The sequence below is a fragment of the Spodoptera frugiperda genome, chromosome 12, assembly GCF_023101765.2.
Source record: "Spodoptera frugiperda isolate SF20-4 chromosome 12, AGI-APGP_CSIRO_Sfru_2.0, whole genome shotgun sequence".
NCBI lineage: Eukaryota > Metazoa > Arthropoda > Insecta > Lepidoptera > Noctuidae > Spodoptera > Spodoptera frugiperda.
Genome location: NC_064223.1, coordinates 5,863,263 through 5,886,084, shown reverse-complemented (window position 1 = coordinate 5,886,084; position 22,822 = coordinate 5,863,263). Strand labels below are relative to the sequence as shown.

Here is a 22,822-nt window from a genome sequence, read left to right as displayed (position 1 = left end):
ATGACAAAGATAATTTTTTTCCTCGTCTTAGGAAAAAAAATTGAATAGCTTCATGTTATAACAAATAGTCTCACTGCTCCGGTTTAAAAGTATAGTTTTGTTCGTGAAATTGCTTTAAATTACTAGATAATTTGTCTTACGCAACAATCTGTGTGCCTTCCCGCGAGGAATGGTAGATACTTCTTACTAAATAAGTTATGCTTGAGACAAAACGAAAACTGCTTTGTTTAGTAGAATTCACTCGCCACGTAATAGCTAGAACAGTGAGTAAGTACAGAGTAGCTCCTTTCATAATAATAAAAGAAAATATTATGTATTCTATTAGGAACTTTGACCCTTAAAGAAAGAGTTCGACTAACGGCCAATTTCCACACATCTCATTAAGGCCATAAGCATTGCCGTGTTTTCTTTGAAGGCAATCATCGGTAACCAGTTCAAGTACTGTTAACAATCACGATATTATTGCTTTTCTAAACAATCGATTCTCATATTTCTCATATGTTCTACCAGGCGCCAATAAGACTCGCCTGAGTAACCGTTAGGGCCATGATCTCATTGCTACGTGTTTTTCGTACCTTCACTATATCACGTAGAAACTTGAAGGGAAAGCTGTATACTTTGGCCAGTAATTAAGTTTGTGGGTAAACAAAATAACATCAATTAAAATGCCATAGTTAGAGAGATGTTCATGTGTCAAACACAAATATGTATTCTTTAAAACCAACATCATTGCTTTTGGAAGGGTAATTCCAATTAGGGTTTCTACTTTGGGCAAAACTTCACTTTCTTCAACTGTTTGCTTTACGTTTATAAAAAGCTTGGTTAGCTAACCCAAAACGCATTAACATAAGACGAACTCTTTATGGCTTTATGAGTACTCGGTAACAACTCAACCGAAAGCGGTTTCCACAAACAACAAACCATTTTGTTCTACACCACTCGAGAATTCACGTATGATAGAACACATGCTAGAGTTTACAATAGATTATTGTCGATAATTTCTATGCCAAATCGAACCATGTTTTACCGTTATCAATACAAAAATACTACAATCACGACTATTGTTATGTAGCAGCACGTACAGTGTAAGTTTATTTACGAACGTCAGTCATCAAGCACTAGGGCAGCGTTATTGAAATGTTACGAAATGACCATGAAATGAAAATAAGTATTGTACTGAGCACTGTTACTACGGCCTCAGCCAGGAAAGGCTACACACCACAACAAACAGGTCGTTGATACGCGGACGAGAGCCATGCCATGCATTAGCGGAAAAGAGAAAGATATATAAACATTATGTTGTCTTACTCGCCGGTGTACCTGGCGATGTTTCTCAAAATTTTGATAAAAGAAAGGAAGCATTTCTTTGTCAATGGCGCATTATTAAATTTACTATGAGTACCCACTACAATGACTGTCAAGCGAATGAGTCATAAAGTGTTATTTATTGCTAATAAATACTAATAACTTTAAGCCACTTTGTCTAAATTTAGAGACACTTGTATTGGACTAAAATATTACACAACTTCAGACTAATTGCTTACAAAACCTCTTTGGCATAGTTTTTGTTTATGTTGATGCAAAAAAAGTAAGGACAGAAAAGGTAAAGTTTGAGAACTTTGGGCAAAAAAACGCATTGGACGATGCAAAGCTGCAGGGACGGTACCCGGTGCTCCCCTCCGTCTGAGACGTTCGCTTGTTGGATTGGCGCCCGCGATCGCCCCCCACATAATTCATGACTTAACCCGTATAACGACATGACCTATCATTATTTATTTGAACACGGCTTATACAAGCAGCGTAAGACCGGACTCGGGCGGCTTTTTTATAAAGAAACACGTAATACTTTGTAATGAGTGGTTTAGAAGTCACTTACAAATTATGTCCAAGCCTTTTAAAGAATACACTTTTTAGTAACACGCATTTTTACGTCCATAGCGGTGCGTCCTTGATGGTGCACCTGATGGGCACTGTTTATACATGCACTTTGGGCAACATTGGCTCACAGCACTAAAAAAACCGTAGATACATCTCCAAGATTATATTACAAATCCTTACTGTATCTTTCCACAAATTGTGGACGTCGTAAGTCGTTACATTTAACACTGTTTTCAGTTTTAATACAAAAAAAAAGCACAGCTTGGGTGGGTTGCTTATCGTTAAAATGCGTGACAAAATTGTACTTTCTCGATATTGTAACTGTTTATTTTAAACGTGATATTTACCTTTCATTTGTATAACGATTTTATATTACTTAATTTTGATAAAGTAAAAATATGAATTTGCAATATTACTTCAACTTTTTCGCATACGCTTTCAAAGTACAAGTCAATTAAAATATTATAAGTAACGATATTTAAAAGAAATTAGGAAAATAAATAGATTTATGGCCATAGAACTATAAAAATATATGATTTATAGTTACTAATTACCAGGCAAGTATGGTTGGTGACCACGTCTACTTGATATGTGTAAGCATTACTCCGTATACAGGCAGTCGGTTACGCTATTGTGTTGTGATGCAGATGAATAATGCAGTACTCGTAACTCTAGCTTTTATGATCTAACTCATCGCCTATAAATCACTGCACTACACCGTCGTTTATAGATAAATATTTTACTTCGAGGTTCAAGTTCATTGAAACTTACAACATTAATGTTTACTATTTTACTCAATAATAATTAAATATGTGATTTCTAACAGTCCAGTTTCTCCAGTCGTTGTAAAATCTATTGTCAAATACGTGATGCATTTGATTTCTCCGTTGTGCGTAGGTAGTACTTATTATTTCGTGTTCTACTTTCATTTTGTCACCGTTACATATCAATTCCCGTCATACTCTTATCATGGGATTACTTATTAATATACATGGGATTATTCAGTAAAAAGACAGATTTTAGAATTTACAAAATTAGGTCAATGTTCTTAGATGAAATAAAATAATGTAACAGTGCTATTATATTTGCATGTGTTATGCAATGTACGCATCTTTGAACGCTATTAGAAGAAACTTAGAACAAAGACATTAGAATGACTGCAATCATAAAATAGGTAATAACGCGGTACAGTAAATTATGTAACTGAAGATAAAACGATGTTCGCGCACTTAACTCGCAGTTATTAGACCTCCCAGGATCTGACGGGCATAGCGACTTAGGTACTAGTAATTACATTAATACATACTTTAATTTCACGGACTAATTTTATTGTAGGTAGATAGATATATAGATAGTAAATGCTATAAATATCATTATTTTGAAACAAAGATGTGCTTTTTAACTTATACACTACTCTAGGTATTACAGAATCCATAAATATTCGATTTCGAGACGACAAAACGATCCGTATTTTTTATTGCCCGCTGTATCTTATCAAGTGCGCAAGAGTACGTTCGCGCGTGTATCATTGTTGAGTTAGAAAGTCGATAGATATCATAAAAGGCATCTTGGCTTTACAACTGATAAGTGCGTAGTACAACTGTACAACGTACAACGTAAACAGAAATTGTAAATAAAACTACACAACTTCGATTGGTTGTTTAACCAGTCTAATTGCAGTATCATAAGTTCGTAACTGTTAGGTAATACACTACCTACTTGTATTTTTAATATTCAACATTCATATGCTTTGTTGAGTGGATATCTACAAAGATTTTATTGAGCCGGACGTTGAAGCAGCTTAATGGAATACCAAAAATAAACCCAATTCAAATTTATGTCGGTTCCTTTACGGGTCAAGTGTTTTAGATATGACATGAACACTTTGACTCATATGTTCTATCTGATTAACCGTCGTTAAAAATATCCAGACACGAATACATTTACCCTTTAAAGTTTTCCACCGCCAATGATTTCGATTACATGCATTATGGCTATGAAAGTACCAAGACTCGATAGATGCCAGTTAGACGTGTATTTTGCAATTTTGCGCTTTCCAGGTAATAAGGAGGAAGAATTGTAGTGCTCAGTATATCATCTCGCATTGTGTTGGTGTTTATCTTACCAAGAAGCAATTACCTAGTTACGACAATGAATATGTGCAAAAAACCATGGAGGCGAATAAATTGACAATAGAGACATGAAAAATATACCCGACATGGCCGTGACAACCTCACCGACATATCATGGCTCGCCAATACATGACGGATTTGCAACCATACGAGCACCTAGAAGCCGAATAAAAATAAGAAATTTAGTTGAACCAAATCAAAGCATTAATCTACCTCAAAGACACTCCGAGTATTTCACGCTAAACAGGACACCTAAAAATAATTTCTTAGATAGCAGCTGTGGGGTTCAATATGTAAACAATGAATCAACCAGCAATAGGTTTGTTGATAAACCGTCGCGGCTCAGCTTCACAGAACCCATTTATGCCAAAGTGACTCCACCACATTCGAAAAGCAATTCTCCAGTGAAATGTTTAAATGGCAAACAAGAAAGTCATTATGATTCTATAGACACAAAGCCACGTAGACGTTTAAAAAGCTTGGACCTATCAACAGACCAGGACGCTAGCGGCAGCGAAAAAATAGGAATCTCGAACTTGAGTAACGGCGAGCGCCAGTCGTATGAACAGCACGTAGCCAACCAGGATGGCGGCGAGCTGCATTCCGTACGCACGGACTTTACTGGTTCCTCTATCGACTGTAGAAGGAGTCACAGCGATCGAGATAATTGTTCGGAATCGTCGTCATACTTTACGGACAACGACAGGCCTATTTCAAGTTACAGTGATAATTCCACGATACCATCAACAGATACCGAAGATGTTTTGAAGGATTTGCCAAATAAATCAAAGTTTCATAGATCTCCTCAAAAATATGCGACATTAAATTTGAGGAGACCAAAATTTATAGATCTTAAATCATCTAACATGAAAGAAAACCCTATGTACGGAAGTTTACAACGGAACCGAATAGGTTATCACTCTGAACCAAATACTCCGCTCACAGACGAACATGCAAGCTTTCATGATGATCCCACTATTCTCAGTGAAGTTAAACAAATACCCAGAATGCCCCTGCAAAATAACAGAAACGGTTTCAAGAGATCAGTAAGCGAAACAAACGGGTTTTCAAAACGACTTAACTATAGGCATTCCTTCAGTGCAGACTTTAGACCACAAAGAAGGCCCCACAAATGCTGTGAGTGTATAACTGGAATTCCAGCTGAGGAAAATTCAGATCAAACATCGTCGCGTCCATTATCAAGAACATTAGGAACTCTATATGAATCACAGGACCCAAAAGTTGGATGCCAAACCATACTGCGATCAAAGCCACCAGTGCCGTGGTGGGAATTGGCTATCAAAAAGTCCCGCTATAAAAGCTGTCCAATTTTAGAAGAGGTAAGTTTTTTTTATCTATTAATTTGTGAATATCAGTCGTTGTATAGAGATATTCTGTGCTATTAAAGTGTGATCGTACAACAATTATTATTTCTTATGGGAAATAACGAAGTCTACAATGTCACACAATTAGTTTCAACAAATACCTCACTGGGAAAGCAGAAAACCGCGGTGTTGTTTTTATTCCCCGATGTTCAATGGAATGGTATAATAGTTTGCAATGGAAGTGTAAAACCGTATCAAATCGAAACATCAGCTAGGGGAGAATACTAATGAGTGACGTAGCGTGTTCACCTGACATCTCATGGGTGGGGAACGTCCCCTTAAATAGATTAAGCAGGGAGTGTCATGTCGTATTTCAATTTAAAGTTTTTAAAAAATTACACCGTTTTCGGCTCTCATTTCTTCTTATCTAATATCTATATGCAAGTACGATATGAGTTTTATAATCATGACGTAGGCACATTTCTATAAACGTAAATGAAAGCAAGATAATCATGCTTTGATTTGAATCGCTTTCCAATACGAACTTCCTTAAAGGTTAACAGGTGTTTTGAATAGAAAAAAAGTCTTGCTCAGCATCGCTGAGAACCTTTTGCTATACTGCCATTATAAAGTATAATCGTCCAAAAAAACTTTACCTGACTACCGAAGATTTATCAAAAAGGTCCATTCTTATTCTGACTGACGGTCAGGTGTTGACTTAATCGTTCACCAAATCCCATTCATTGGGTCCATAATAATATCCTTTCTCACGATCCCGAAATAATGGTATCATGGCAAGGTCAGATTTTTTAAGTTCTTATTTCTGCTTATAACAAAATATAAAGCGTGGGATACATTTTCTAATAAATATAATGTCAAATTTATATTTTTGAAAGAAGTATGTATTTATTGAGGATAGGAAAAAAATATATTGTAGGTAATTTCTTTGCGATTTGTACATCTGTTAAAAATATTGGATCTTACTTCAATACTAGGAAGACTGCCGGTATAGTAAAAGAAAACACTGCGATTAATATTAACGAGCATTAGTTACAGTAGTTTGTAGGTACAGAAGCACGTATAAGTACATTGGGATCGAGCGTGAGATAACTATCGTGCCAAACGCCTGCGCGTCGCAACTTCAGATGTCCGCGAAGGTGGTGGCCACTGCGACGGCACACTTTCCTAACGCAACTGCATCCGCTTATACCATTTCTCTCAGGACTTGTTTTATGGGCTTATTGTTCAAAAACTTACGCTATCTTCAATTCAAGGATTTATGCAGGCACCATTGTCCCATTTTAAATCAAATGTCAAAGTTATAACCGATGCTTTAGTAAAGTTATAGTCGATAATAAAAGTTCCTTATCGTGGTTATTGGTGATGGAGCAATTTATACCGTCTACTTTTATCTTTAGAACAGTGCATTTATCTTCAGCATTCTTGATATAACAACTGAACCAACAGTACCTCCAATAAAGCCTTTTTAATTTTTGACGGTGCGGCGGTACCGAATGCCGTTCACATAAATTGACCGCCGACATGCAGCCCAGATATGTCCAAACCGAATAAGGAAGAGTGCACTTGAACAAATAATATCTCCTGTCTTGTACCAATGTCTCTCGTAAAACATAGCAGTGGGATGTAGTGTGGGTCTTAAATATCAACGGAGGGACGTGTGGCCAACACCTACTCGATCTTTATTTTGTTATCGAATGCATTGTGCCCGCTTACATGTTTTCTGGAATTATGTTGTCATTTACTAGGATTATCTCAACCGTATGCATATGTCTTAATACTGTCGTAAGAACCGTATTTTGGTACGTTTTATCTCTTCGTTTGTATTGTTATTGGGTATCGAAAACTTACGAAAGATGTTCAGTGTTATTTATTAATCGTAAATTTTCGTATCTTCAGCTTTTATATCGATATTGCTTCTTGATATTAGCGTGGATTTGGTCTTTATTTTATTTTTCACAAATAAACGAGTTTAACATGGAGTTTACTGGTTACAGAATTCTTATTAACACAATAAAACTCACTTTAGTTTATTTCTTTTTTTGTTTTAATGCGAACGTAAATATTAAATACCAGAAGTACCTATGTATAAAAGAAGTTCAGGATAAAGTTATTATAATGAGACTAGGCACTCGTTCTAAGTCAACATATTTCTTTTTCTAAGTACCTAATTAAAGTGCTGCCACCTGCCCATCAGTGGATTAGAATTTCCAACGGCATAAACCTCCTGTAATATTCACCTGCGTCTATAAGAAGATAATTTCAATGTCCATTTGCGAAAACACGAAGACAGACGGACGCATTAAATATTTCGCAGTAAAAACTCTCCCGGGCACTCGACATAATTCTTTCCTTACAGAGGACTAGCAACTATTTGATCGTGTCATTAAGTTCTTAAAGCGCGGCTGTTTCCGCAGCTGTTGATTAATAATTAGTTTCCACCTGTCTTGTACACTTTTATGGATCCATGATTGAGAAACTTATTGCTTTACTTGAACAATCGCCGTCAATGCTATTCAATACGTAGTCTTTATAATATCCGATAATGATAGTAATCATATCTAGTATCCGGTACTGAAACATATCTAATACCTTTTGTACCTAGATAACGTATTATACAGATCTTATCAGACATTCTTTCTTTATCGACATGAATCATAAGGTATCTCATGTTCATAAATCTGAAAATTTAAAAAAAGAAAGGTATCTTATATCTGGCTGCAGCAACTTGACTTTTCGTTATTAACATTTAAAATCTAGATGAAAGTCTAATAAAGCATGCAGTTAATGATCCTAAGCACCAATGCAATGCAACTCTTCTGAACTCGCCATTAAAATCGTTATCGTGGATAGATATTAGAAATTATATTATCAGCGAAGGCCCTGATCATCAGAGTTTCACGAACCGTAATTGCAGACAGTAATGTTAACTCGTTAACTTCGGCACGTGTACAAGGTGTCTCGTGGAGAGATCTATCAATAACGCTCCTGCGCTGTAATTGGCTAAGCAGCGTGCGCTGTGGCAGGTGTATACTCCTATTAAACGATGCATTTAAATTGAATTTATTTTTATTCAAGTTAAACGATGGAATGGACAAAAGGAAGTCGTCTTCGCATTTAATTTCTGAACAAAAGAATTTATACGTGTAGCCATCGTAGGTGCGTTTACATACATATTTTCTTTAGGGACCGGGGACGTTACCCCTGTTTTAATTTCGCTGAGTGCGTTCCCGCAACGCAGCAAACAAAGGGTCCCGTGACCAGCTACACCCACGACAACCGCCCGCTAATACTGTTACCGTCCTATAAAGCTATTTATTTCGATGAGTCACTTTTACAGTTCATAAAATGTTTATATCCAATATTTACAACGACGTAACTAAGGTAAAATGTGATGTAAGTAATTATTTTGTCGTCAAGGTGGTGCATTTAACCGGTTTCTTGTGACTGGAGAGCAATTGGTGTCATTATCGAGCTAAGGATGTCGAGCTGGATACATAATAATCTCACCACGCAACTAACCGAAGTTAGGAGAGATCTATGTCGGCAGTCGGGTTGTGGTCGCTTCTGATTACAAACTAAACTGAATAGAAATTACAGTTATAATGCGGTTGAACTGCCTGGAGGAAGCTTTAGGGCAACCGTTAATTAGCCCAGAGTTTAATGAACTCACCTATTTATTTCAAAATAAAAGTTATTAAAGTTATAGAAAATCGTAAACGTTTTGGTTTACGAAAACTTATGCAGTTTTATGATATCTTTGGTGAAAAGTCTGTGGTTGTTGTAAATCATAGCAATATTGTCAGGAACTCAGGATGCATCAAACCTCAAGCTAAACATTGTGTGTATATTGTTGCAGGCTCACGTGGTGTCTGCCTTCGAACAGAGTCTATCCAACATGACGCAACGGCTGCAGCAGCTCACGGCAACCGCAGAGAGAAAGGTAATAAACGAAATTTCCGCCGTTAAATCACACATCCTTTAATTTTGTTTTATTGCTCATTAAAACTTTACTACCGTTGTTAGTTAATTTGAATATCTACACAAGATTTCCGAGTTAACGATACAACGAATTAAAGTTCTTAGCATCAATGTATGGGAACGCTCAAAGCTACTAAATGTAGCTGTTCCGACGGCAGACTAACCGGTTCGAACGGATACAAATTACTTTCTTTTAATTATATGTTTTATTGTTGTTTTAAGTAGGTACTTCGGATGTGATCTGTAACTTTTTGTTTGTTTTAGGATTCGGAGCTAACGGAGTTACGTCAAACTATTGAGCTGCTGAGGAAGCAATCGATTCAAGCGGGGCTGACCACGGCTCACATGCAGTCCATGGGTATTCGGGCGGACGGCGTTAATGTCACCGGACCGGTAAATATGATCCTAGCACTAACATTACATAAACACTAGCTAAACTGGTGCGTAATAGTAAGCTGACAAACAGAGCGTACCTACGGAAAGAAACAAGTAACACGTTGTAATCTACTTCATTATAATATTATGATAGATTAATATTCCAAAAACGGCTTATAAAATCAAACATTTTAGTCACATATTAGTGTACCGTGATTAACGATCTTCTATAATGCGTTTAACCACAAAAATATAAACGATTGTTTGAATATTTAATTGCGTTCTATGTTGCAACGTCTTCATTTACATTCGTATTCTAATGTTGTAACTTGGTACGGTGTCCAATGTCATCTATCAATCAATGTACATTATGCCAGGCATGAGTTGCAATAAGACTAACATCATTAGCATATACACAAACATCACATACGGGATGTAAAGTCTGCGTAGAAATACTTGTACCATTATCAGAATCGGGACGTTCGAGGTCCAATAAGCAGAAACAAATAAGGCAACGATAGCATTTGCATTAAATTGACCGTCAATAGATCCGTCCCTGTTCTACATTTGAGACGCGCCGAGAATAGACAAGTGACATGACTTACTACCTCCTTAATATTGTACCTACTTAAAGTACAGTCGTAGTGATAATACGTGAGTCACTGTAAGGGCTATTTTTGTTCATTGTTCAATTAGTGATGTGTACACACGATTCTCTTAGAATAGAATCAGAAAAACAAGATTCAATTTTACTAACGAATATTTTGTAAAGATAAGGGAAATGATTTGTAAGTGCCTATACCTATTATGTTCGAAAGTTGACCAGCAGTTTGCATATAAACCGAAGTTACAAAAGGTGTGTCATAATAAGAACTAGCCATTAGTAAAGAATTCGAAAATTGACAAATGTATTTCTATCGTGACTGTACATCGTGAACTATTCAAATTGATACAAGTATGTATTGTGATGTGGTTGTGAAACCTATTAATGATAATTAGAGAGAGTGATAAATATAGCATGGAGGTTCTGAATGTACGAAGCTTACTGCCAATGTTTGGCTTACAGTACGTTTAATAGTGTTTGCATCAAACATTGCACTGTCGGTTTTTAATAGTTTTGAAATATCCATATGTATATAAACATTGATATGAGTAAGTACAGACACTGTTTATAAATAAATATTAACATTTAAACAGGTTTCGTGCTACAGTAGAGCCTCAGTAGTGCTTAAAGGTTTCGTGGCAAGTCAATGCTATTTCTGTCGAAATATCTTAAGTTCAGGGACACAGATTAAAAATTTTAATCGGTACAATGTAACAAATTATAAAAGAAAATTACTTAACAGTTAAGTGGATAAATCGTGTAAGTACACATGCGCAGTGTAGATGACCTCAAATTACATTATGCGTTCCGTAGTAGTCAACTTTATAAGCAGTGTAGTTTGGTTTGATTCATTTTAAACTCCGAACGATGCGTCATTATAATAAAAAGTCTTTTATCCGTGAAATTGTTAAAAACTATTTTTAATACATTTCGTAAGACCCCAGACTGCACTAGACACTATTTACCTAACTCGCAATTTTATGCACGATTTGCATTGACACAATGTTTAGAAATTGCTATTATTAAATTTTTTGTTAATAGGAGCCAAACAGTCAAACGCAATCGTCTCCCCAACGTACAGCGCAGACGGGCAATGGAGCAATCACGCGACATCTGTCCACCGACAGTGTCTCAAGTATCAATAGCCTTAGCAGTGGCTCATCTGCACCGCACGACAAGAAACACAAGAAGAAAGGATGGGTAGGTCTACTAATAGCACTAATTTTAAACTTCGCCTCTTAAATATTTTTTAATCTGTGTTTGGTGTGTATGGCAATAGACTCACTCTTCTATTACATGAAACTTACAAACATAACGTAACTGACGAAAACCGGGTATTGGATCTTATACTTATGAGTAACTCTTCGAGTTATAAACAATTCGTACTGAAATGAATATTTTAGTTTTCTATAAAAAAGCCTATACACCAGTATTCATTTCTACAACATTTTTATTCCGACATTCATCTTCTTAGTTATAACTGTTTTGTTACTTTTAATAAATACTCATTGTCTATGACAAGCTGAATAAACTTCTGTATACATAATTTTATCATGTGCATAGTATTCTGTGCCGGTAGCCTACATTAGATATGTCTTGATTTGTCCAAGTAATATAATGTTATGGACATTTTAATTAGAACATACAAGTGTTTCATAGAAAATAATGTTTCGTAAATCTACACGCAACACCTTGCGTATCTAATTCTGTAGCACACTTTTGTTATTATATTTTGTTGCTTAATATCTACATACAATTATTTGTAGGTAATTGCATGTATGTTCTTAAAATAACGTAGATAACTACCGTGCAAGATACATTTACCTTAGTAACAAAAAAAGAGGTTTGTACTTGCTTAAAATAATTTTATTCCAGTAGGTAAGGACGAGAATTTTGCCAAACATCAAACATGATTCTGATATCTAATTTAGAAATTCTGTATTAGAAATAGCAATCTATTTTAATGAACCTGTCTACTATCCCTAACCAAACCAATTACACAACAGCTCCGCTCATCGTTCACGAAAGCTTTCTCGCGGAACGCCAAGATATCAAAGACAGCGAAGCACTCCTCCCTCGGGCAGTTGTCGTCACAAGACAGCTCCTCGGGATCCCATCACTATGACGACCCGCACACGATCCGAGAGGGAAGCAACGAGAACAGTCTCGAACATTCCCATGAGACGCTCGACGTTAAGGACAAGCCGTGCCCCCCGGCCAAGACGGAAGACCAGACCAAAGGTGAGACTATAAAGGAAATTTGTGTGCAAACAATGGATGGCCTGCGTTGAATCAGGTTGAGAGAAAGTTAGGGGCTAAAAGTTAACGTTACCTGAGACACATAGGAAAGTTGCTTGTAGGTATCTAATTGAAAATTTATATCGTTTGTTTGTATATGGTATGCCGGCGTACTATCTTACATACTCTTAGGTACATATCTAATTTATTTTCCAAATATATATTACCTTTTTATACATTATACCGTTGTGGACAGAAATGTAAAACGAATAATTTTGTAAGTATATAAAAAAACTACTGATTTGTCATGACTATTAATTATCTTGTTGAGTTTTTTCCCAATAGTAACAGCCTACGGAAATAGCTTAAATTAGATACTCGTGAATTGTAATTGAAGTCATAATTAGTTTATTACTATGAAACCACTTCCATCTGTATTGAGCCCCGGCTTTTATAGCTCTGTGCACGTTAAGAAGATTCCAATTAAGTTTACATCGTAATTAATTAAGTTTACCAGTGGCTTATGTTGGTGTTTATTTCCAGATAAACCAGATGACTCTGGGCTAGTTGATGAGTTGAAGAGGCAATTAAGAGAAAAAGATTTGGTGCTAACAGATATTCGATTAGAGGCTCTCAGTTCAGCGCATCAACTTGAAAGTCTTAAAGACACCGTCATCAAAATGAGGGTAAGAACATTGTGTTTTAATTGAATCGTATTTTTGTTATAACAACTGGTAACTGTAAGATTGATATCATTAATTGCGGAACCTCCCCAGGGAATAGTCGGTATCCACTTACTTATTATGTAGGTAGGTACTTACTATGCAGTAAGTATTCATTAGGGGATCGGTAGTAGTCCATTATACAGATTAAACGCGCTATTTGGTGCTGATTATAGTTTGTGTTCAGCAAAATAGTCATAAACGGCCCCTTGTATATAATTATTATGTTTCATACATTAAGTATTGAAACATTAATACAGTTTTTAGACAGGGAGTACAAAAAATGTACGCAATAATTGCTTATGGGTACGCATTTATTTTTTGCATGTTATGTTTCAATCTGTTAAATGACCTAAAGGCGTGTTTGACGTCTCATTAACATTATTGATTGAGAGATATGGTACAGTACAGCTGTGTCTTTAACTAATCATAGCTTCTGAAATCTATTTATTTATATGAACAAGTTGAAATGTCCTTCTCAAATAAAGGTACACTTCCAGAACGAGATGTTGAACCTCAAACAGAACAATGAGCGACTGCAGCGGCTTGTGACGTCACGGTCACTGGCTGGCAGTCAGAGCTCGTTGGGTACTGGAGGCTCCGCCGTCGAGGATCCAAGGAGGTTCAGTCTCGCAGACCAGGCTACTATGCATCAGGTAAGAAATCTATTTCTATGTAAATATGACATTACTGTATTGCCTCAATTTTAATGTCAGTTTGGTTGAGTTAAGGTTAATATAAACAGCAACTATCATTAAATAAGTAACGTTTGTTTTACTCGGTTTATATGCAACATGACTTTGTATTAGCTCCCATGTTTTACAAAAGGGATAAAACACCTGCCGGAATTTATTCTACTTCCCCTTTAAACCTTAATTACACTTTAATTCCGGTTATTAACAATGTATAAAATACTTTCTATAGTTTCACACGAGTGCACACACAAATATGTGACCGTAACAATTTTATAGAGAGTCCCAGACAAAATTCAGCGTACCGTTTAAAATTACTAGAAAATGTCAATTTGGTGATTTCCATGCGCTCGTTGGAGCCACTAATGATAAAATGAGGACACAAACTCGAAAGATCGACCGTACTAAAACCAAAACTATCTTTACTAGTAGCAATTGAATGTAATAAAACCTCTATATGGGTTGTACGGCTTTAATTTGTCACTACAACTACATGTTCTACTTTCAGGCGACGCTAGACATGCACTCGCAACCTCTAGACCTAGACTTCAACTGTATGTCATCGACCCCCACCATGGATTTCTCCAAAAAAGGCTCGCCTAAATCGGGCATGGTCGAACCCATATATGGCAATAAGGCCGCATGCGAGCTTAATGAAAACAGCGAGACCCTATTAGTAGCGCTGAATGGCAGCAGTGATTTATTCGCGAACGGACTCAACGCGACGGAGCGGCTCAGCGGAGACTACGACATTAACAGCGTGCTCCCGCCACCGAAGACACGAGAGCTAGCGATAGGGGAAAGCTATTCCGATATCGGTACGTCTAATTTTAAAACACCGCCTTTGTTTACTTCGGGGAAAAGGATTAATTTAACGACTCGTTGCGTTTGTTTAACAGGTGTTGCAGACAGCCAGGGCGATACGACTGATGGAAAGAAGATAGCTATAGCCGTTTACTTAGGACAGCCGGAAACATTCCAAAGATATTTCGAAGAAGTTCAAGATACGCTAACAGAATCAGAATGTAGATTCTACGCCAAACAATCGGCGAGCTCATACAACAACCACTTTGAGAAGCAGTCCAGTTTCGACTCGCCGCGGCTATCACAAAACCGCAGCCCTGAAACTGAGACGCAAGACTACTCACAAATAAATAAGTCTAACACAAATAGCCTTAAAAGCAATAAATCTACGCACAGTAGTTCGTATAAGAACGTTTATAATAGTGATTCGACAATAAACTGTAACGAATTCACCATAGCTTACACTTATATATCTGGCAAGACTACTTGGCAGAACTTAGATTATATAGTTAGGAAGACTTTTAAAGATTACTTGTCTAGAATAGACTTGGGAACGAATCTCGGCTTGAACACTGATTCGATAACGTCGTATCACTTGGGCGAAGCGACGCGAGGCCCTGAAATAGGTTTCCCTGAGCTGCTGCCGTGTGGTTATATTATTGGCACTGTCAATACGCTGTACATCTGCTTAGAAGGAGTCGGAAGCTTGGCGTTCGATAGTCTTATACCAAAAAATATTGTATATAGGTAAGTGTACCTTCAAAAAATGATCTTTACACAAAAGAGATAAGGTTGAAAATATTCTTAACTTATTTGTTTCTTACAGATATGTTTCACTGCTATCGGAACACCGGCGAATAATTTTATGCGGACCGAGCGGCACGGGGAAATCGTATCTAGCGGCAAAATTAGCAGAGTTCTACGTTCAGAAGACGCAACGTAGAGGCAACCCTGCTGAAGCCGTCGCTACATTTAAGTGAGTTCAATTAATTTAATTTCCTGCACATTTTTAACTGTGGATCTGAGAAGCTAAACAACAATGTCGTGTAGTTTTCATATCATATCAAATAATATGTGTTATTCGATTGAATACATAGTATTTTGTTGAACTACACATCACAATTATCACAATGGACAGTCAAAACAAAAATATTTATGTACAAACAACTTAACTAGTTAGTATGCCTAGGGTACTGAGTCAATCATTGTTAAACTATCTGGTATGCAGTTGGTATGGTATGGTAGCCAGTCGGCTAGTAGTAGTAGTATAATCATACTACTTATATGCTAATTTGTGGATATTAACTACAGTCATTTAGAACTAAATAAACTCTTATTGAGCAGTCTTAAAATTAAACTAATACAAACTAACATTAAAATTACCTCTACAGTGTTGACCGCAAATCCTGCAACGAGTTGCGCGCCTACCTGGCGAATATCGCAGAACAGTGCGGCGCTGCAGCGGCCGGTGAAGAAGCTGCTTTACCTTCCGTAGTCATACTGGACAACCTCCAACATGCCTCAGCTTTGGGAGACGCCTTCGCTGGTCTACTGCCTCCTGACAACAGAAATATGCCTGTTATTATCGGTGAGTTACTTACATTTTTTTAAATATTACAGGTAATCTTGATAAGTTTTAGCTCCCTTCCACACTAGCGATGAACCACCCACGCAGTTGTCATAGCGGTTGTATCTTAAAAATGAAAAAGCGGTCAATCACTAATGCGTAAGGTATCTGTTAAATAACTTATTAGAGTTAGAATATTGACATAAGCTACACAATGATATGTTAAAATTTTATCTCTCTATTAGAGATTTTTTCTATTAAAATATCGCCGGTATTGTAGGACCTTACATAACATACGCAGTAAATAAAAAAATCCAATACATACCACATAAATGGCCTATTCAACCTTGAGTTCAACCACAAAACCGTCCAAAAAATGGGCCCATGTCTAAATGTAACCACTAAATGACCATACATTTCGACCACTTTTTTTGTACCATCATTTCATGCCTTCTGTCCTTATACGTTACGTTTATAGATAACCATCAAATAAATTCATTTGTTATGCGGATATTATTTGCCATTATTATACAATGTTACTGCCATTATGTACAGAATACCATTTTTGGTCTACACCACTATAAATGAATCATAAAGATCGTGAGAAACTGATTGGCAAAACAGTAAATAAATCATATTATTATGATATCAATTATAATAGTTTCAATTCCTCATATTTTTTCCATAAAAAGGAACTTGATTTAATGATTGACAAGATAAAAAAATTTGTTGAAACGAAGTAATGTAACTGTCTAGTTAGCATACCTTTACCTACAGAAAATCAGTTAGGTACTTCTCGAATGTGTTTTTTTCTTTCTTACTAGAGTTGTGAGACTATTTAGTACTTACTGGCATTAGTACCTTTACTTTGAGTTTGTTTTAGGTTAAAAGTAATCAAAATAAGAGCGCGCGTACGGCGTTCTGATTGGCCGGCTCGAATACTCATATGATATGATTTGTTTTAGGCACTATGTCCCAAGCAACGTGCAACACAACGAACCTGCAGCTCCATCACAACTTCAGGTGGCTGCTCACAGCTAATCACATGGAACCCGTCAAAGGATTCTTAGCTAGGTAAGTGAAATTGTTTTAAGAAACACTGTAGCATGAAACACTATTATTAAGGTAGATACTGTGCGCTGATTGTTCTAAGGATCACGTCTCCACGGTCAGGACGGGTTACCATCAGTGTCGAATCGACGTACTTGGAACTCGTCCTTGACAGTGGGTGGTGAGGTTGGAACGATGAGGATTACGCTTAAGCGGCTCTTGAGCACACTGCCAGAGGCTGGGCTCTGCTATACCTATTACTCCGACCTCATGATATTTAAATAGCATACTTTGTTTTGAAGGGCGAAAATCATTAAATGACTTCTCCCGTTTTTGGTGAGGCATGTATGAGAATAAGACAGAATTAAAAAAAAAACCTTTTTAAATAAACTTCAAACTAAAATCAATAACAAAAAAGTAATCTCACCGCCTATTCTCAGGTACCTCCGTCGCAAGTTATTCACCCTGGAACTCCGGCTGGGCCGTCGTGAGCCAGCTCTAGCCGCCGTTCTTGAATGGCTGCCCGGAGTCTGGTCCACGCTTAACGCCTTCTTAGAAGCTCACTCCTCCAGTGACGTCACTGTAGGCCCGAGGCTGTTCCTCGCCTGCCCCATGGATCTGGAGGCTAGTCAGGTAAGATGGAATTTTAATAAAATAATAATAGGTAATATACGCATAGAAAATGCTTCAAGTTAATCTATAGTTAGTAGTTGTTGCAAAGGCGACTACCAAGCAAAGAATGGCATATGCAATATGATTGGCAGTCATAATTGCAACCAGTACTAAATCACACCCAGACCCAAAACAATAATTTAATTAATACAATTTACTAATCTTACCTTGTTCTTCTCCAGGCGTGGTTCGCAGACGTATGGAACTACAGCATCGTCCCATACGCGTCGGAGGCAGTACGTGAGGGCATTGCCCTCTACGGCAGACGACGACACGCCGCCATCGACCCGCTGCAGCATATCAAGTCTTCGTACCCCTGGAGAGAACCCAACCATTCACATGTGAGTATCCTTCATATCTAGACAAAATTAATTGTTTGGAGTTGTGTTTTAAGTATTGACGGAGTAGACCTCCTCTATCCTTCTTCCCCTAGTCTTCAACTTACATCCAATCGTGGAGATTAAGCCCCTGATTTGTAGAGGAGGCCCATAGTTCACCAGTAGAGTCTCAAGCTGTTGATTTTGAAGGAAGAATTTTAGTTCAGTAGTAAGCCAGAACTGGAAAAGATAGTTCCTTTTTATTCGGAGGATCACAATAAAATTAGACTTAGAAATAAATATCTTTATGTCACTGACTAAATGTTAATAGCTAAAAAATAACTAAATCTATTATTTTTTTTTCAGACTCTAAGAGCCATCACAGTGGAGGATATTGGAATTGAAGAATCAAATCAAGATTCCAACACAAACAACAACCAAGATCCTTTGGTAAGTATTATAGATACAGAGGGCTTAATACGAGTTTGTTTTATGTTTATCGACGTTCTGATTGACCAGCTCCAATGAACCAACCAATGAAACTCATACTAAGCCTTCAGACAAAGAATTACAGATTTATGTATTGCAAATGTCATGTAATACCTAGTGTGTAAGTGTTCCTTACAGTATTTTATTTATTTGTTACAGTTGAACATGTTAATGCGACTACAAGAAGCAGCGAACTACAGCGGAAACCAAAGTCAGGACTCTGACAACGCGAGCATGGATTCGAATCTCACGCACGACAGTTCAATGGGCAACGAGCTATAACGAGCGACACGACGGCCCGACTGTATTGTGACGTCACTATACTCTAAGATTTTATACTACCCGCTGGTATTCTGTGATATTGCTTTTCAACATATTGTAGTTGAGAATATAGTAATACCAGCAGCAATTCCATGCAGTGTATGAACTAAACTGACGTTCCTTACATGTGGATTATAAATATGAATATAAAGCCAAATATTTGCCATATGTACATTATTGATATTTATTATTTACTTATTATAAGTGTTAATTTAGTTGCGATTTTATTATTAATATAATATTTTTAGTTGTTTTTTTTCTATATTTTATCGCTAAAATTAATAGCGGTATTTAAGTTAATTTACAAAGGTTTTACTCGGCAATATTTGTGTGAACTAGCAAATATCGATAGCATGAGTATGGAGACCTTTTAATAAAGTCTGTTTTTGTTTCTTTTACATACGAGATAATATAATTCCACTCATAAGTGAATAAGAAATAATAACAGTGCCTGGAGCGATGATTTTTCCATTTTTTTACGACGTAATTACAATGTTAGATCTAATACTGTTTATATGAAGCATTGTGGCTTTTACTATTGTTATATTTTTTCAAAGTTAGGATACGAACCGCATTTGTATTACTGAGTATGTAACATATGAAAGTGTAATTTTTATACCATTTTCATATTAAAAATTTCATGTACCTAATATAAAATATTTAAGTGTAAATATGTTTAATATATTTTCATTTTGTATGCGATTACACTAACCGCTATCTATCATAAACAGCGTTACTTTTGTATAGAAATGCGTAACAACTGTGTTACAGTGTTCGGTATGGATTGACTCGTGTGCATAAGTGAAACGTGATATCTACAATCTATGCTTTACAGAAAAATGTGAAATAAAAAATGATTATAAAAATCATACCGACTTTCATTTTGATGTACTCCCCACCCAGATAACAAATCTTGATTTGCAAGAATGTCCACATCTATATCAAAATGTCAGGAGCGAGGTACTCATGCACCAATCAAGTACAAATCTGAAAATCAAAATATAGCAACAGTTAGTGAAAAGTAAAATAAAGGTAATCAATAGTAGTGATAATAGTATGGTTATTTGATTGAAAAAAAGAATAAAATAAAACTACAAAATAAGTTTGAGGCATTTTATTGAAGTACTTAGTTACAGCAGTTTCATGAAACTTTAGCCAGAAACAGATATGATGGAGCAATTTGGACGGAACCAGTTTTATTTCATATAGGACTAGAATATTCATTTTACATGAGTACTAAAAGGAACAATTGCATTAGTTTTGGTGAATCCAATATAAATAAGGCACAACCATTAAATTTCAACAATCTAGTATCTGTCACTGACATTTCAAATAGGACTTATACAACTATTTCAGAAAGCATCAACAAGCAGGCAGCAATACCGAGTTACAGTGGCAGGAAAGTATATTCAACTAACTAGTTATGACTATTTCAACAGCACAGGCACACACATTTACCTAGGTTACCTAGTTTTCCAAATTTTACATTGTACACCTTGTAGCATAAACATAAGTTTTTTTACATGACAAAACATTATAATTTCTACTTTTGTAAAAATTAAACAATTAACTAATGACAAGATTTACAAAATAGATTTTGACAACACAAACTTTATAATATTAGATAGATACATTGTAAATTCAAGTACCCAATTGTATCCTACATAAGAATAATTGCAAAGTTGATTAACAGAGAAAAAAATTGAATTACGATTTATCACAATAAACATCACCACAGATGAACAACAAATATAAAAATACACCAAGAGGAAATACATCTATCCAGTATTTTAAATGCAAATGAGGTTTGTAAGTATTAAAAATTTTCAATAAATAAGAATTTTTCACAATAGTCCAATAATAAAATCTACCTACTTCATTCAAGGAACTTACTTTGTATTATAAATATTATTGCTATAGTTAAATCATTAAGTAAATAATTATTAAGACAAGAATTTAGTAAATATGAACTTCAGTCACTGTGAATGTCAAGACTTAAATTTGATAAAGAAGGTACGGGAGATTCAGTGAAGTCTCCCGAGTCATCACTTAACACTTTACTTTGTTTCTGATCTGACATTCCCTTTGACTGATTATTCCCTGAAACCTTAGATTTATTATTAGAAATACTCAAGGAACTTTTTTCACTTATTAAATCTGCTACATCAGACAGTGACACAGAACTTTGAGAACTCTGAGAAGTTTGATGCGGACTTTCTACTGAGACATTTTTATTCAAACTTTTTTCTAATTCATCTTGAATAGATGCTGATGACTTGGTCTGCTTATCAACATTTTCTTTAAACTTGGAAACTGGTGAAGATGAGAAATCATCTCCATAGCTGAACTCTGCAGTGTCCGCATCAGACTTGCCAGAATCTTGTGATTTTTTCTCACTGACTTCAGAAGCCTTGGTCTCAATTACTTGTTTATTAGTTATTAGTGAATCACTACTACTTAAAGTACCAGGTTTTGGTGACACCAAGTCATTTTGAACATTAGATACTGACACAAATTTTGGGCTGTTTTGCTCCTGAATACAATCTGTCTCTACAATTGGCAAACCAGCTGTATTAAGCATTTTTTCATCTAAAGAATTAAATGGTTTTAATTCAACATATGAGGTAGAGTCACTGCTACTGTTAGTAGTCAATTTTAATTCACTCATTATCAAAGAAGTTTCATTTCTAGGTCTATTAAAAATTGATAATTTGTTGTCACCTCTGGCATCTACACAATCACTGGATTTCTGTGTAATATAATTGGAACCATTGTCGGCTGTTTGTAGTATATGGTCCCCTGGTATATACTCAGAACTTGTTTTGTCCCTCGCTGAGTCACTGGAGGTGTCTGTGTCTGAGTTATCGAGCTGTAGTCGCAAGTGCAGTTTGTTCTTTTCATCTGATGAATTATCTGATTGGGAGTTACTTGTAGTACTACTCTGTGAATCTTCATGGAGAATATAAGTACAATTTTGCTCTTCTCTGTAGTTCTTTTCTTCACATTTTTCATGATTGTAATTTGAGTTAGCATCTGAATCAAAATATTTCTTTTGGGACTTTACCATATTTTTAACAAGTGTAAGGAGAATAGGTTCTTTCATATCAAATTTAGGTAAGTTCATCTTTTCGGCCAACTTCTTCTTTCCTTCATATTTGTATTCGGTGCCCTGTCGGGACTCTGGCTTATAAACGAATAATGTGTTTTTCAGACAGCAAAATTCTAAAAACTCATGGACCACTGATAGAGCCATGAGACCTTCGGGAACTTTAAGTATATTGTCCAAAGTTACATTCTGTTTCAAATTTTCACATTCATCTTCAAAAGCTAAAAAAATATTGGCTCTTAGCAACGCGCGTATTTTGGCAAGCGAACCGTTCCTCTCCAAAGCTTCTATTACTAGATCACGAAGTTCAGTATCTTCTGCTTGCGCCATATTATAAATATAGTTTTAATTTAGAACTTTTGCGGAATAATACAAGAAAAACACTAACAAACGTGTTTGCTTTGCTTGTTTTGCTTATTGAAACTTGGGTGAAACATTGGGAGACGCGATTCGATGAAGTCGTCACCATTTCAATTCACACAACTTTAAGCATTACAATGACAGCAGGTAACTCAAATACACAATCTCGTT

At 36.1% G+C, this 22,822-nt stretch overlaps 2 protein-coding genes across 24 annotated transcripts in view; one reads left to right on the top strand and one right to left on the bottom strand.

Moving 5' to 3' along the window:
- The window catches only part of LOC118262397 (protein sickie), a 211,556-nt gene extending 191,502 nt beyond the window's left edge, over nt 1-20,054 (top strand). For 17 of the 23 annotated variants that reach the window (XM_050697309.1, XM_050697307.1, XM_050697316.1 and 14 more), the window contains 15 exons: nt 9,213-9,296; nt 9,599-9,727; nt 11,355-11,513; nt 12,320-12,554; nt 13,095-13,237; nt 13,762-13,929; nt 14,474-14,783; nt 14,865-15,516; nt 15,596-15,745; nt 16,161-16,357; nt 17,302-17,410; nt 17,827-18,019; nt 18,241-18,399; nt 18,742-18,825; nt 19,024-20,054. In XM_050697309.1, the coding sequence (XP_050553266.1) occupies nt 9,213-9,296; nt 9,599-9,727; nt 11,355-11,513; nt 12,320-12,554; nt 13,095-13,237; nt 13,762-13,929; nt 14,474-14,783; nt 14,865-15,516; nt 15,596-15,745; nt 16,161-16,357; nt 17,302-17,410; nt 17,827-18,019; nt 18,241-18,399; nt 18,742-18,825; nt 19,024-19,146 (2,895 nt within the window). In that variant the 3' untranslated portion in view covers nt 19,147-20,054. The remainder of the gene's footprint in view (nt 1-9,212; nt 9,297-9,598; nt 9,728-11,354; nt 11,514-12,319; nt 12,555-13,094; nt 13,238-13,761; nt 13,930-14,473; nt 14,784-14,864; nt 15,517-15,595; nt 15,746-16,160; nt 16,358-17,301; nt 17,411-17,826; nt 18,020-18,240; nt 18,400-18,741; nt 18,826-19,023) is intronic. The other 6 variants (XM_050697327.1, XM_050697311.1, XM_050697310.1 and 3 more) reach the window with 1 other exon arrangement.
- A 230-nt stretch (nt 20,055-20,284) lies between these two features.
- On the bottom strand, nt 20,285-22,767 carry LOC118262399 (dentin sialophosphoprotein). Its single transcript, XM_035573708.2, has one exon. The coding sequence runs from the start codon at nt 22,619-22,621 to the stop codon at nt 21,158-21,160; it is 1,464 nt and encodes a 487-aa protein (XP_035429601.2). The 5' UTR covers nt 22,622-22,767; the 3' UTR covers nt 20,285-21,157.
- Between the last annotated feature and the right edge of the window lie 55 nt (nt 22,768-22,822).